The 13,397-nt window shown below is 41.4% G+C and overlaps 1 protein-coding gene across 6 annotated transcripts in view; it reads left to right on the plus strand.

Moving 5' to 3' along the window:
* Fanci (FA complementation group I) overlaps positions 1-13,397 on the plus strand; it is a 97,931-nt gene that overhangs the window by 24,099 nt on the left and 60,435 nt on the right. For all 6 annotated transcript variants that reach the window (XM_045146319.1, XM_045146324.1, XM_045146323.1 and 3 more), the window contains exons 12-14: positions 1,001-1,137; positions 9,776-9,953; positions 11,136-11,223. In XM_045146319.1, coding sequence (XP_045002254.1) covers positions 1,001-1,137; positions 9,776-9,953; positions 11,136-11,223 — 403 coding nt within the window. The remainder of the gene's footprint in view (positions 1-1,000; positions 1,138-9,775; positions 9,954-11,135; positions 11,224-13,397) is intronic.

Genomic DNA, 13,397 nt, shown 5'->3' on the forward strand with positions numbered 1-13,397 from the left:
CTAACTAAGTTCAGGTGTTCTGGGCTTGGGGAGGGAGTGGCCTGTTGTAGCCCCGGGGTCCTTAGTTATGCCTGGAAGCTCAGGCCCTCTTCTGAAGGCTCCATCCAGGAATAGATAGTTTTGTTAATGACATTGTGGTTCTTAAGAAAGAATACAAGAACCTGTTTTTGTTACTGTCTTTTCATGAGCAGTTCTGTCCCCATACTGTCAGCAACAGAAATGTAGGCCTGTGTTCTAGGCTGCTGGGGTATGTCTTCAGATATCTTTCCTATGCAGTAGGCCACAGGGTAAGGTAGGAATAAGGTCATGGCTCAAATAGCAAGAAAACAATTAGAGATGGCTTTTACCAGCAATTTTATTAGATTGTAACTTTCCAAGAAATTATCCCTGACATTTAATAAGTTGAAATTAATGAGATTCATTATTGTAAGGGTTGAAATGTAAGATCAGTTGCTTCTCATATGTACTTCAAGATTAAGGGGAATTTATTTACTTTTTTACAATTTTTTTGTTTGGTTGGGTTTTTTCCTTGATTTTTTTTTTTTTTGGTTTGTTTGTTTGTTTTGTGGTTCTGAGCTTCATACTTGCTAGTCAAGTGGTAAAATCTTAAACTACATTCCCACCTCAATTGACTTTTTAAATTTTTGATTCAGAATCTTAGTAGCCCAGGCTGACCACAAACTTTTTTTTTTTTTTTTTTTTTGCCTCAATCTCTTGAACAGGTGAGATTAAAATCATGTATTACCAAACCTGGTCATAGGTAATGTTTATTGATTTTTAAGCCCCCTTTCCCTTTTTAACTTTTTTTTAAACAAAAGAAGGTTTGTTTTTAAGTCTTTAAGTTCCAGTTAAAGTCACCAAGTCACAATTTTTGTGTCATCTTTCTCTAGCTAAACAGTTGTCATAGGGTTACATGTAAGAGCTCATAGAAATCGTCAAAAGTTTAAGATTCGTTCAGGAATTATAATCTTTGTCTCTTCTATTTCTTTTATTATATTAGGTGTTTGATCTTTTAAAGGCTTCAGTTATAAAATATTTTAAGGATCTTCAGCTCCTCCAAGGCTCAAAATTTCTTCAGAATCTAGTCCCTGCTAGAGCTTGTGTTTCAACTATGATCTTGCAAGTAGTAAAGAATAGGTGAGTTGCTGAGCCATATTCAAACAATTTATGAGTCTTTTTTTTGTGTTGGAAAATGCAGTGTGGCTCATTTAGGGCCAATCAACGACAGACAATGCCTATAGCTAATGATATCATGTATCAAGGTTTAATCACTGAAAATTGGTCAAGCAAGCTTTTGCTGTGTGGAAAGAACTTTCTTTTTTTTTTTTAAGTTTTGTTTATTTTTTATTTATTTGAGACAGAGAAAGAGGCATATATATAATATTTATATATATATATGCAGAGAGAGAGAGAGAGAGAGAATGGGTATGCCAGGGCCTCTAGCCACTGCAAATGAACTCCAGATGCATGTGCCATTGTGCATCTGGCTTACGTGGGTCCTGGGGAATCAAGCCTTGAACCAGGGTCCTTAGGCTTCACAGGCAAGCACTTAACTGCCAAGCCATCTCTCCAGCCCTGAAAAGAACTTTCAATCTCAGCCTGTGAAGCAGGGACATAAAACTCAAATCTAAAAGGAAATAAGGACTGGAAGGTAGCTCCATCAGTAAAGTGCTTGCCTTGAGTGCATGAGGGTCTGAGTTCAATCCCCACTATCCATATATAAATGCTGGGTATGGTGGTATGTGCTTATAAGTCAAGTGGTGGCAATAGGAAGGGACCCTTGGGGCTGGGTGGCTAGCCAGTATAGCCTAATTGGCAAGCTCAAGGCCAGTGAATGACTGTGTCTCAAAAAAGGTGGACACCATTTCTGTAGATGATACCTGAGGTTGTCTTCTTGCCCAGACATAAACACGTACACACACACACACACACACTGAGCGAGAGAGAGAGAGAGAGATGCATGTTCCATGCTACTGCAAACTTATTGGAATGAGTCTTTTTCTTGTTACGTATAAAATACTAAGTTTTATTTACTTTGACTGTTGAAATCTGGCCTGATAAGTTGGAATTTAATTATTAATGAGCAATTTTTGACAAATCTATATAAAACTACATGGAAAACACCAATTAACATCCTGGTTTTCATTTTAATTTTAGAGTAAACATTAGTTGTTTAACAGATATAATAGGTCATGCTTTCTTTGTTTAAGGCTTAGATACAAAACTTTTTTTTAATTTTTAAATTTTTGTTTTTATTTTTATTCATTTATTTGAGAGTGACAAATAGAGAGAGAAAGGGGCAGAGAGAGAGAGAGAATGGGCGCGCCAGGGCCTCCAGCCACTGCAAATGAACTCCAGATGCATGCACTACCTTGTGCATCTGGCTTACATGGGTCCTGGGGAATTGAGCCTCAAACTGGGGTCCTTAGGCTTTACAGGCAAGCACTTAACCACTAAGCCATCTCTTCAGCCCCTAAAGTTTTATTTTAAGCCACAATTCAAGGTAGATCTTTTCCAGGTGTTGAAATTCTGATTCAGTTTATGTGAACTTGGAACATTGGGCAAATTTGAAGCAGATCTCATTCTTTTGAATGTTTCAACTATTAACGGACATGAAAACTTTTTTATCTGCTCTGGCTTTGAATCTGATGCTTGCTTGCTTGCTTGTTTGGTGCTTTTGAAATAGTGTCTCACTATGTGGCTCTGGCTGGTTTGGAACTTGTTCTGCACATCATGCTGGCCTAGAACTTGTGATGATTCTCCTCCTCTGCCTCCTGAGTGCTAGCATTACAGATGCTTCCTATTATGCCCAGCTATATGTAGTTGTTCTTTTCTCTGAGGTTTACACTTGTGTCTCCAACATTCTCCTAACTGTATTGCTCCAAACTGGGTTAAAGAAATAAGCAGTACATAGCTAAGAAATTTCTGGAAAGCTGCCTATGTACTCTCTGGAAGTCTCAACCAGCCATGGGACCTAAAGGCAATGTGGCCAGCATATAAAAAGGAAGTAGAGGACTGGAGAGATAGCATAGTGGTTAAGGCACTTGCCTGCAAAACCGAAGGACCCAAGTTTAATTCCCTAGTACCTACATAAGCCACATGCACAATGTGACACATACAACTGGAGTTTGTTTGCAGTGGCTAGAGGCCCTGCCTGGCCTGCCCATTCTCTTTACCTGCCTCTCTCTTTCAAATAAATAAATGCATAAATTTTTTTATTTTTTTATTTTTATCTTATTTTTTATTTGAGAGCGACAGACACAGAGAGAAAGACAGATAGAGGGAGAGAGAGAGAATGGGCGCGCCAGGGCTTCCAGCCTCTGCAAACGAACTCCAGACGCGTGCGCCCCCTTGTGCATCTGGCTAACGTGGGACCTGGGGAGCTGAGCCTCGAACCGGGGTCCTTAGGCTTCACAGGCAAGCGCTTAACCGCTAAGCCATCTCTCCAGCGCTTTTTTTTTTTTTTTTTTAAAGAAGTCACTTTAAAAAAAGAAAGCAGAGTCGGGCGTGGTAGCACACACCTTTAACCCCAGCACTCAGGAGGCAGAGGTAGGAGGATCACTATGGGTGTGAGGTTACCCTGAGACTGTATAGTGAATTCCAGGTCATCCTGCGCTAGAGTGAGACCCTACCTTGAAAAGTCCAAAAAGAAGAAGAAGAAAGAAAGCAGAGCACCAGCATTCATTGCCTCCTCCTGGAGGCAGTGTATTGTTGGGGGCGGGCTTATGGGTGTTATAGTCAATTTTCACTTGCTGTTTGGCACACTCTCTGTTGCTATTGTCCACCTTATGTTGGCCAGGGGTAATGTCCACCCTCTGCTCATGCCATCGTTTTCCCCTGCCATCGTGGAGCTTTCCCTCAAGCCTATAAACCAAAATAAACCTCTTTCCCACAAGCTGCTTTGGGTTGGGTGATTTCTATCAGCAAGGAGAACCTGACTTGCAACATTAAGATGGTACCGAGGAGTGGGATTGCTGCTAGACACCTGACTGTGTGGCTTTGACCTTTCGGTGCTGATTTTCAAGAGGATATGGAAAGATTTGAAACCTTGGCCTAAGAGATGCCTTGCAGTGCTGTAAGGCAGTGCTGTAAATACAGCTTGATGGACTGTTCTGGTCAGAGTTGAAAGACTGGAATGGGGTAAAAACTATGGACTGTGAGGTTTGGCTTATGAGGGTGAAAAAGAGCTGTGCCTGGGCTGGACTAGCAGTTTGTGTGGGAAGCTTGCTGTTGTGCTTGGGTTCTGATAAGTTGTGTAGGGTTGCTTTGCGTAGAAATGAACTGGTGTGAGCAAAGGGATATGGCACAGAAAAAATGAAATCTTTGGGCCTAAACTGCTGCCCATTCACCTGCAAATTGTTGAGATTACAATCCTTCAGATTGGGCTAGCTGACCTGCACTGGGGCAACATGAAGAATTTAGATTATTTTGGAGGGGCCTGAGTGCTCAAGAAGTGTCCTGTTCTTCAAAGTCTGCTTTATTCCCCCCTGGATTAACAACTTGCCACCCTACCTGGTATTGTGGAGTATAAGAAATGCAGGGAAGAGAGGGTCATTAAGTTTGCAACATGCTCTTGTGTTTTGGAAATGGCCATGGGCACTGTGGAGCAGGTTTGCCCGATGCCTGCGTGGAGGCCCAGTGGAGCTGCCAGAACCATGAGATGGCCGCTAAGGAAAGCTGCCAGCCCTGATGAAGCTTTCCAGGACTGTGAGTAGCCTAGCTGGAGGGGCAGAATTGGAATTCCAGAGACTTATTGCTGGTTAGAATTATCGGACTTGGAGATTTATCACTGGCTGGAGTTGTTGAAGTTACAGAGTTTGATGTTTGCCCTAGTTGTTTTAAATCTTGTATTGTTTGAATATTTCTTTGCTATGCCCAATGCCATCTTACTCTGTGCCATTATGGGTTTTGGGGGGGATTATTTTTTGGTATTATGGCTCAGTTAAAAGACCTTGGATTATGGGGCTGTTTGAACATCATTGGAATTGATAAAAACTATGAGGACTTTTAAAGTTGGTTGAATGCATTGTATTTTATGTCATGTATGGTTATCAGTTTATGGAGGCCAGGGTGAAATGTGGTGGTTTGATTCAGGTATGCCCATAAACTTAGGTGTTTGGAGGTTATGTTCCCCAGCTGATGGCAATTGGAAATTAAAGCCTCCTGGAGGAGTGTATTGTTGGGGCGGGCTTATGGGTGTTATAGTCAGTTTCCCCTTGCCAGTGTTTGGCACACTCTCCTGTTGATGTTGGCCAGGGGGTGATGTCCACCCTCTGCTTATGCCATAGTTTTCCCCTGCCACCGTGGAGCTTCCCCACGAGCCTGTAAGCCAAAATAAACCTCTTTTTTCCACAAGCTGCTCTTGGTTGGGTGATTTCTATCAGCAGTGAGAACCTGACTGCAATATCATGTGACCAACTCCTTCATGCATCAGCCACCATGCCTTCCCACCATGATGGACTACCTTAGACTGTGAGCCAAAGTAAACCCTTAAGCTGGTTCTGTCAGGTATTTTGTCACAGCAGTGAGAAAAGTGATTAAGACAGAAAATTTGTATGATGAAGCAGGGCTGCCACTGTGATACACCTGACACTGGCTCATGGGCCTTCAGAACTGGTTTGCGGGAGGAATGGGGAAGAATTTGGAATCTCAGGCTGCAGAAGCCCCAGAATGCTCCAAGCAGAGTGGCCATTCTGGTGAGTTTGGAAGAGCAGAATGCTGAGAAAAACATGGACAGTGGGGGCCTGGCTCATGTGTTTTTTTTTTTATTTTTTATTTTTTTGTTCTTTTTTTTTTTAAATTTATTTATTTGAGAGTGACAGACACAGGGAGCAAGACAGATAGAGGGAGAGAGAGAGAATGGGCGCGCCAGGGCTTCCAGCCACTGCAAACGAACTCCAGACGCGTGCGCCTCTTTGTGCATCTGGCTTATGTGGGTCTCAGGGAATCGAGCCTTGAACCATGATCCTTAAGGCTTCACAACAAGCACTTAACTGCTAAGCCATCTCTCTAGCCCAACAGCTGTAATTCTTAAAAGAGATTAACTGCATTGGTACGTTAGGAAAGGTACCCTGAGGGAAAAGCCCTTCCCATCGAAGGCTCCAGCTTGTGAAAATTCATTTGAAAAGGTGAGATCCTAAACTGAAAATGCCACTGAAGGAATTTCTTGTTTGAAAACCACCATGCTTAACCCAGAAGGCACACAGAAGGTCCATCCAGATGCAGTTGTGGTCTAAGGGGACCAGGCTACATCTTGAGCTTGCATCAGAATTTGGCAGCATTGTCCATGTGATACTGGTTTTATAAACATGGTAAATGGAAGAGCTGGAGGGTCATGGAGGCTTCTGCCAAGGTTCCAGAAGGTCAAGCAGTGTTAAAAGCAGGGTTCGAGTCCCTGAAAGGAAGCCCTAAGTGGCTGTTTTGTGAAACTGAAAAGGTGAAACTTAAGTTACAGTGGAGACCCTGGGGTGTGGGGAGATAATAGGGCCGTGGAACATCCACCAAGGAAAACTACATTGTGGAGTAGAGCCATCCCCAGAGAGAATGTGTGCTTTATGTGGCAGAGCTGGAGAAAAGGGTTTACCAAACACTTGGAAGCCCAAATGATTCTGTCATTGTCCTAGATATCTGACAAGGAGCTGCAGAGTTTGGTGTTTGCCCTGCTGGGTTTCAGTCTTGCTTTGGTCTGATATTTCCTTGCTATGTTCTCATGCCTCCCTTTTGGAATGAGAATTTTTATTTTTTGCCATTGTAGGTTGGAAGAATTTTTTTTAACTTTATTTCTTATTTATTAGAGTCAGAGAGAGAGAATGGGCATGCCAAGGCTTCTAGTCACTGCAAACGAACTCTAGACACATGTGCCCCTTGTGCATCTGGGTAACGTGGGTCCTGGAGAATTGAACCTGGATCCTCTGGTTTTGCAGGCAAGCACCTTAACCACTAAGCCATCCCTCCAGCCCATAATTTTTTGTTTTTATGTTGTAGGAGCTCACATGAGAATGCCTAAGTCTTGGAAGAGACTCTACACTTAATTTTTGAACAGTGTTTAAATTGTAAAAGACTATTAGGAGTTTTGAAATTGGATTGCATGGGCATGAGCCTATAGCGACAAGGTTAAGAAAGTTGATATATTTTGTGCTGGGCCTGGTGGTGCACACCTTTAATCTCAGCACTTGGGGCAAAGGTAAGAGAATTGATGTGAGTTCTAGGCCAGCCTGAGGACTACAGAAGTGAGGGCCAGGTCAGCCTGGGCTACCTTAAAAAAAAAAAGGTGACATAGTTTGGTGTCTTAACTGACAAGGAGTAGATTTGAGATGGTTAATCTTAATTTTCTAACTTGACAGGATCTAGAATCACCATGAGCATGTATGTGAGGACGTTTCTAGATTGGATTTAGTGAGGTAGTAAAGCCCACCCTAAATGACAGCACCATTCCATTGGCTGGAGTCCTAGAGTTTGAAGAAAAAAAAGTTGGAGAAGGCAGGGGTTGGGGTGATAGTTCAGTGAGTAAAGTGATTACTGTGCAAGCATGAGGATATGAGTTTGGATCTTCAGAACTCATAAACTTCTGGGCATAGTGGCATGCACCTTTATTTCCAGTGCTGGGGAGGCAGGGGTGAAATATCTAGGGCTTTCACTGACTACTTGTTTCAAAAATCAAGGCGGAGAGCAACTGAAGAAGTCCCTTGACCTCTCGCCTCTATGCATGTGTACACACATATAAAAAAGGGTGAGAGCTAGTGGAACACCAGTGTGTGTCATTCTCTGCCTACTTCTGCAGCTGCAATGCCACTAGCCCCACATTCTCCAACTGTCTGCCGTCCCCTTCCCTATGATCTGCACCCTCAAACTGAGCTCAAATGAAGTCTTCCTTCCTTTAGTTGATTTTGTTAGGTATTTTGTCACATCTGGGTATGAAGTAACTAGTAATTTGCTAATTAGTCATACTTGCTTTCCCCAGTTAACCTCAATAACACAGCATACATTTTTTTGTTTGTGCATATATATGTGGCATATGCATGTGTGTGCAGATGCAAATAACCCTGGGCACATGTGTATGCCCTGTGCACATGCACACACACAAGGTCAGAAGAAGATTTCAGATCCTCTTTTACTCTTTCTGCCTTATTTTCCTGAGATTATCTATAACTGAACTTGGAGCTGCTGATTTGTTTTGTTGTTGTTGTTGTTTTAAGGCTGGCTGACCAGTGAGCCCCAGCCATCCTCCTGTCTCTGTCCTTGTCAGCGCTGGGGTTTCACGCATTCACAGCCATGTCAACTTTTTACATGGGTCCTGGGAAGCATGCTCTTACTTGCTGAGCCATCGCCCCAGCCTCCATATAGCATATGCCTTATGTGATTTAATTTTGGGGATCTTACTTATCTGACTAAAATTATTAGGTAAAGGCGTTTTTGCTGTAACATTAATATATTACTGAACAACAACAACAACAAAAAACTTCTAGAAAGTTATGGTTTTAACAGTTATAGGATTTTCTGAAGGAAAAATAGGATAGACTTAAAATATATTTAACCTTGCAAACAGAACACAAAGATAGCTTATATTCTTTTAAAAAAAAAAAAACTTTACTCATTTGCAAGAAGAGAGAGATAGACAGAGTGAGTGTGTCAGGGCCTCCAGCCGCTGCAAACAAACTCCAGACACATGTGCCATTATACTGCAGTACTGGGGAATCAAATCCTGGTTATTAGGTTTTGCAGGCTGGCGCCTTAACTGCTGAGCCATTCCTCCAAGCCCTAGTTTATATTCTTTTTTTTTTTCCTTTTTTTTTTTTTTTTTTGGTTTATTTTATTTATTTGTTTGAGAGTGACAGAGAAAGAGGCAGAGAGAGAGAGAGAGAGAGAGAGAGAAATGGGCACACCAGGGCTTCCAGCCACTGCAAACGAACTCCAGATGCTTGTGCCCCCTTGTGCATCCACCTAACATGGGTTCTAGAGAATCGAGCCTCGAACTGGGGTCCTTAGGCTTCACAGGCAAGCGTTTAACTGCTAAGCCATCTCTCCAGCCCCCTAGTTTATATTCTTACATAAAATTTTGTAATAGCTGGGCATGGTCAGGGGGAGGGGATTGTGCATGTGCAAATGTATAAGCTCATGTAAATGTCATATTGGAGGATAGAGCAAATTTTTTGTCAGTGAAATCTTGAATGGAAATCTTAAAATGATCATTGAAATACTATAAATGTCTTCCATATAGTTTTGAATATTGTATGGTTTTTGGATTTTTTTGGATGCATTTAGTTTTATTTTTGACTGAAGATTGAACCCAAGGCCTTATGTATGCTTGGCAAGCACTCAACCACTAAACTACATCTCTGGCCTATACTTTCTGGAGTTTTCTCAGTGTTCTGTCTGTTCTTAGAGGCTACTTACTGAATATCCAGGCATTTGGAATCCTGCCAAATAAGGCTGCATGGAAAGAAAAATTCCTATTTGAAGTTTATTGGTTATCTTGGTTGAGATAAATAACATAGTAGTGAGTATGAAGGTAGAAACTTTACTAAGGTTTTTATTATTATTTTAATTATTTGCAAGTAGAGAGTGAGAGAGAGAGGGAATGGGCATACTAGGGCCTCTTGCCACTGCAAACGAACTCCAGAAGCATGCATCACTTTGTGCATCTGGCTTTACAGGCGTACTAGGGAATAGACCCAGGCTGGGCTATAAGGCTTTATAAGCAAGACCCTTTAATCACTGAGCCATTCATCTAGCCCTCAGATTGCCTTTTTGAACTAAACTTTTTCTTTTCTTGCAGTGTTCATAGTTGGGATCATGTAGTACAAGGCCTGGTAGAACTTGGTTTCATTTTAATGGATTCATATGGGCCAAAGAAGATTCTTGATGGAAAAGCTGTTGAAAGCTTCAGTCTTTCTAAAATGCCAAACCAGCATGCGTGTAAGCTGGGAGCTAATATCCTGTTGGAAACTTTTAAGGTGAGAGTCTAGTTTGCTAACCATTCCCTAATTTTGTTCAAATAACATAAATAGAGCAAGACATTACCTGGGAGTTTGGCAGGTAAGAAAATTTGAATATATAGTACTCAGACAAATGACAAAGTTTGTATAAGTGCTTGGGATGGTATTGAAACATTACAGATCCAGGTTGAAGGAGTACTTTCTCATTTTCTTTTTTTGGGGGGGAGGGAGAGGCTGAGGAAGGGGGATGGGTCTCGCTTTAGCCCAGGTTGACCTGGAATTCACTGTGTAGTCTCAGGCTGGCCTTGAACTTAAAGTGATCCTCCTACCTCTGCCTCCCGAGTGCTATAATTAAAGGCATATACCACCATGCCTGGCTTTCATTATTTATATAAAATTTCCCTTGTACTTCTGTTTTTTTTTTTTGTTTTTTTTTTTTCTGACCATTTCTTAGAAGTTTGAGTGTTAGACTTTGCATGGTTTTCTCTTCCTCCAACAGAGGTTAGCTGTTGTATCTGAGAAATAACTGAGAGAAGCAGTTTAGAAAGAGGAAAGAGGAAAATTTTTATTTTGGCTCATAAGTTTGGAGGTCTCTGCCTACAGATTGGCTAGCCTTGTTGCTTTGGGCCTGACTTTATCAAAATATTTGTAGAGAATATAATTGCAGTTAAATCACTAAAAGTCTGAAGTCTAAATTAGTCTGTTTCTATAACTTCAAGTAAGATTTTAACTCAAATTCAAATTTTTTGTAAAAAATTAAGAGTAGGCCTTGTTTAAGAGGCAACTGCTCTGCTTCTTGAAGCTGAGAAGTGTGTGTGTGTGTGTGTGTGTGTGTGTGTATACACACATATATATGTATATGCATAATATAGTTAATTTTTTATTTCTAAAACTTTTCACACACTTTTAAGTTTAATTTTTAGAATAAAAGTTGAGAAATGTGAATGTAAGATTATTTCTGATGTATCACCTTAGATTTCATGTCAACTATACCTTTAGACTAAAAGAATAATTACCTTTCCTAACAAGTCCATCTGAGCACAGAAAATTTTATCAAAGTTACATTTCTATCTTTCCCAGATGGTCCACAGGTTTTACCCATATCCAAATTATTCTTGTCCTGCCTATTTATAAGCAATGGGGCACTTACAAGCTATATCATCTCAGCCAACTATATTCCATTGGTTCTATTCTTTTTAGATACATGACATGATCAGACAAGAAATTCTGGAACAAGTCCTCAATAGAGTTGTGACTCGAGCATCCTCTCCAATCAGTCATTTCTTAGGTACCACATTTTGAAAACATGAATAGACTTCTTAAGAATGTTTTCTTTTAACTGTCAATGATTTTGTCCTAGAAAACAACTTAGAATGATGTCATAGAGTTTAATGTAATCTTTGATTATGATGGCAGTTATACATGTAAAGCCGTCTATGTTGTCTGTGGTTGTCAATAAGAAAGGGACTATTTAATTTATGAATTTGGCTTCTATTTTGTTTAACATTTACTTTTTGGGTTTTGGATTTTTGTTTGTTTTAATTTATTTATTTGAGAGTTACAGAGAGAGAGAGAGAGAATGAGCGTGCCAGGGCCTCCAGCTGCTGCAAACGAACTCCAGACACGTGCACTCCCTTGTGCATCTGGCTAACGTGGGTCCTGGAGAACCGAGCCTGGAATTGGGGTCCTTAGGCTTCACAGGCAAGCACTTAACTGCTAAGCCATTTCTCCAACCGTGGATTTTTTTTGTGTGTTGGGGGGGGGGGTGTCATTCACTGTAGGGTCTCACTCTAGTCCATGCTGACCTGGAACTCACCCTAAGACTGTAGTCTTAGGGTGGTCTCGAACTCATGGCTATCCACCTACCTCTGCCTCCCAAGTGTTGGGATTAAAGGCGTGTGCCACCATGCCTGGTTAAGATTTTTTTTTCCTTTGAGGTAGTATCTGGCTTTAGCCCAGGCTTACCTGGAATTCACTATGTAGTCACAGGAATCCTCCTACCTCATCTTCCCGAGTGCTGGGATTAAAGGCATGCAGCACCACACTCAGGTAACATTAACTTTTTAATATTCAGCAAAGGCGGGTTGTGGTATATTTCAATGATGACTGTTTGCTTGACATGCCTGAGGCCCTGGGTTTGAGCTTATCAAATGAGTGCTGTCCTTCTCCATTCATTGACCTCTTTTTCACTTTTTTTTTTTTTTTTTTTTTTTAATTTATGAGGTACAAGCTGGGCTTGGTGGTGCACACCTTTAATCCCAGCACTCGGGAGGCAGAGGTAGGAGGATCGCTGTGAGTTTGAGGCCACCCTGAGACTTCTTAGTGAATTCCAGGTCAGCCTGGGCTAGAGTGAGACCCTACCTCAAAATAACAAAGCAAAAAAAAAAAAAAAAAAATTATGAGGTACAGTCTCACTCTAGCTTGCCTTGACCTGAAATTCACTTTGTAGTCCCAGGCTGACTTCAAATTCACAGCGATCCTCCTACCCTTGCCTCCCAAATGCTGGGATTAAAGATATACACAACCATGCCTGGCCTTTTTTTTTTTTTTTTTTTTTTAATATTTATTTTTGTTCTAGAAAAACGTATGGGTGCACTAGACAGGGCCTCCTGCCACAGCAAATGAACTCCAAACACATGTGCCACTTTGTGCATCTGGCTTTACGTGGGAACTGGAGTGTCAAATCCAGGCTGCCAGGCTTTCCAGCAAGTTCTTTTACCAGCAGAGTCATCTCTCCAGCCCCCAACCTCTTCCTCTTTTTTTTTTTAAGGGGGGGTCTGGAGAGATGGCTTAGTGGTTATGATGCTTGCTTGCAAAGCCAAAGGACCAAGGTTCTGTTCCCCTGTACCCATGTAAGCCAGATACACTAAGTGGCATATGCATCTGGAGTTCATATACAGTAGCTAGAGTCTAGAGTCCTGGTGTGTCGATTCTGTCTCTGCCTCTTCGTGTCTCTCTCTCTCTCTCTCTCTCTCTCTTTTTCAAATAAACAAATAAAACAAAAAGAATTTATTTATTTGTATGTATATGCTTGTATGAATGGGCATGTGTATGTCACAGCCTGTGTATAGAGGTCAGAGGACAATCTTGACCTGTCTTTTCTTCCACTTTGAGACAGATTCTCTTGCCCCTGCAAATGAACAATGTCAGACTAGCTGGATTTTTCTGGTTCCACCTCCTGTTGTAGAGCGAGCATAGGACATTGGGATTGTAAATGCATATGCATATAACATTTTGTGTTCAACTTTATATAACTACTAAGGAGGCTCTTGTATTTGGCTTAATGTGAGTGCTGAGGATTGAACTTGTCAGCAGGCTTTATAAGCAAGCACCTTTAGTCTCTTATTTTTTTGGTTTTTCGAGGTAGGGTCTCACTCTAGCTCAGGCTGACCTGGAATTCACTAAGGAGTCTCAGGGTGGCCTCAAACTCACAGCGATCCTCCTACCTCTGCCTCCCGAGTG

The sequence above is a fragment of the Jaculus jaculus genome, chromosome 3 (assembly GCF_020740685.1).
Source record: "Jaculus jaculus isolate mJacJac1 chromosome 3, mJacJac1.mat.Y.cur, whole genome shotgun sequence".
Lineage (NCBI taxonomy): Eukaryota > Metazoa > Chordata > Mammalia > Rodentia > Dipodidae > Jaculus > Jaculus jaculus.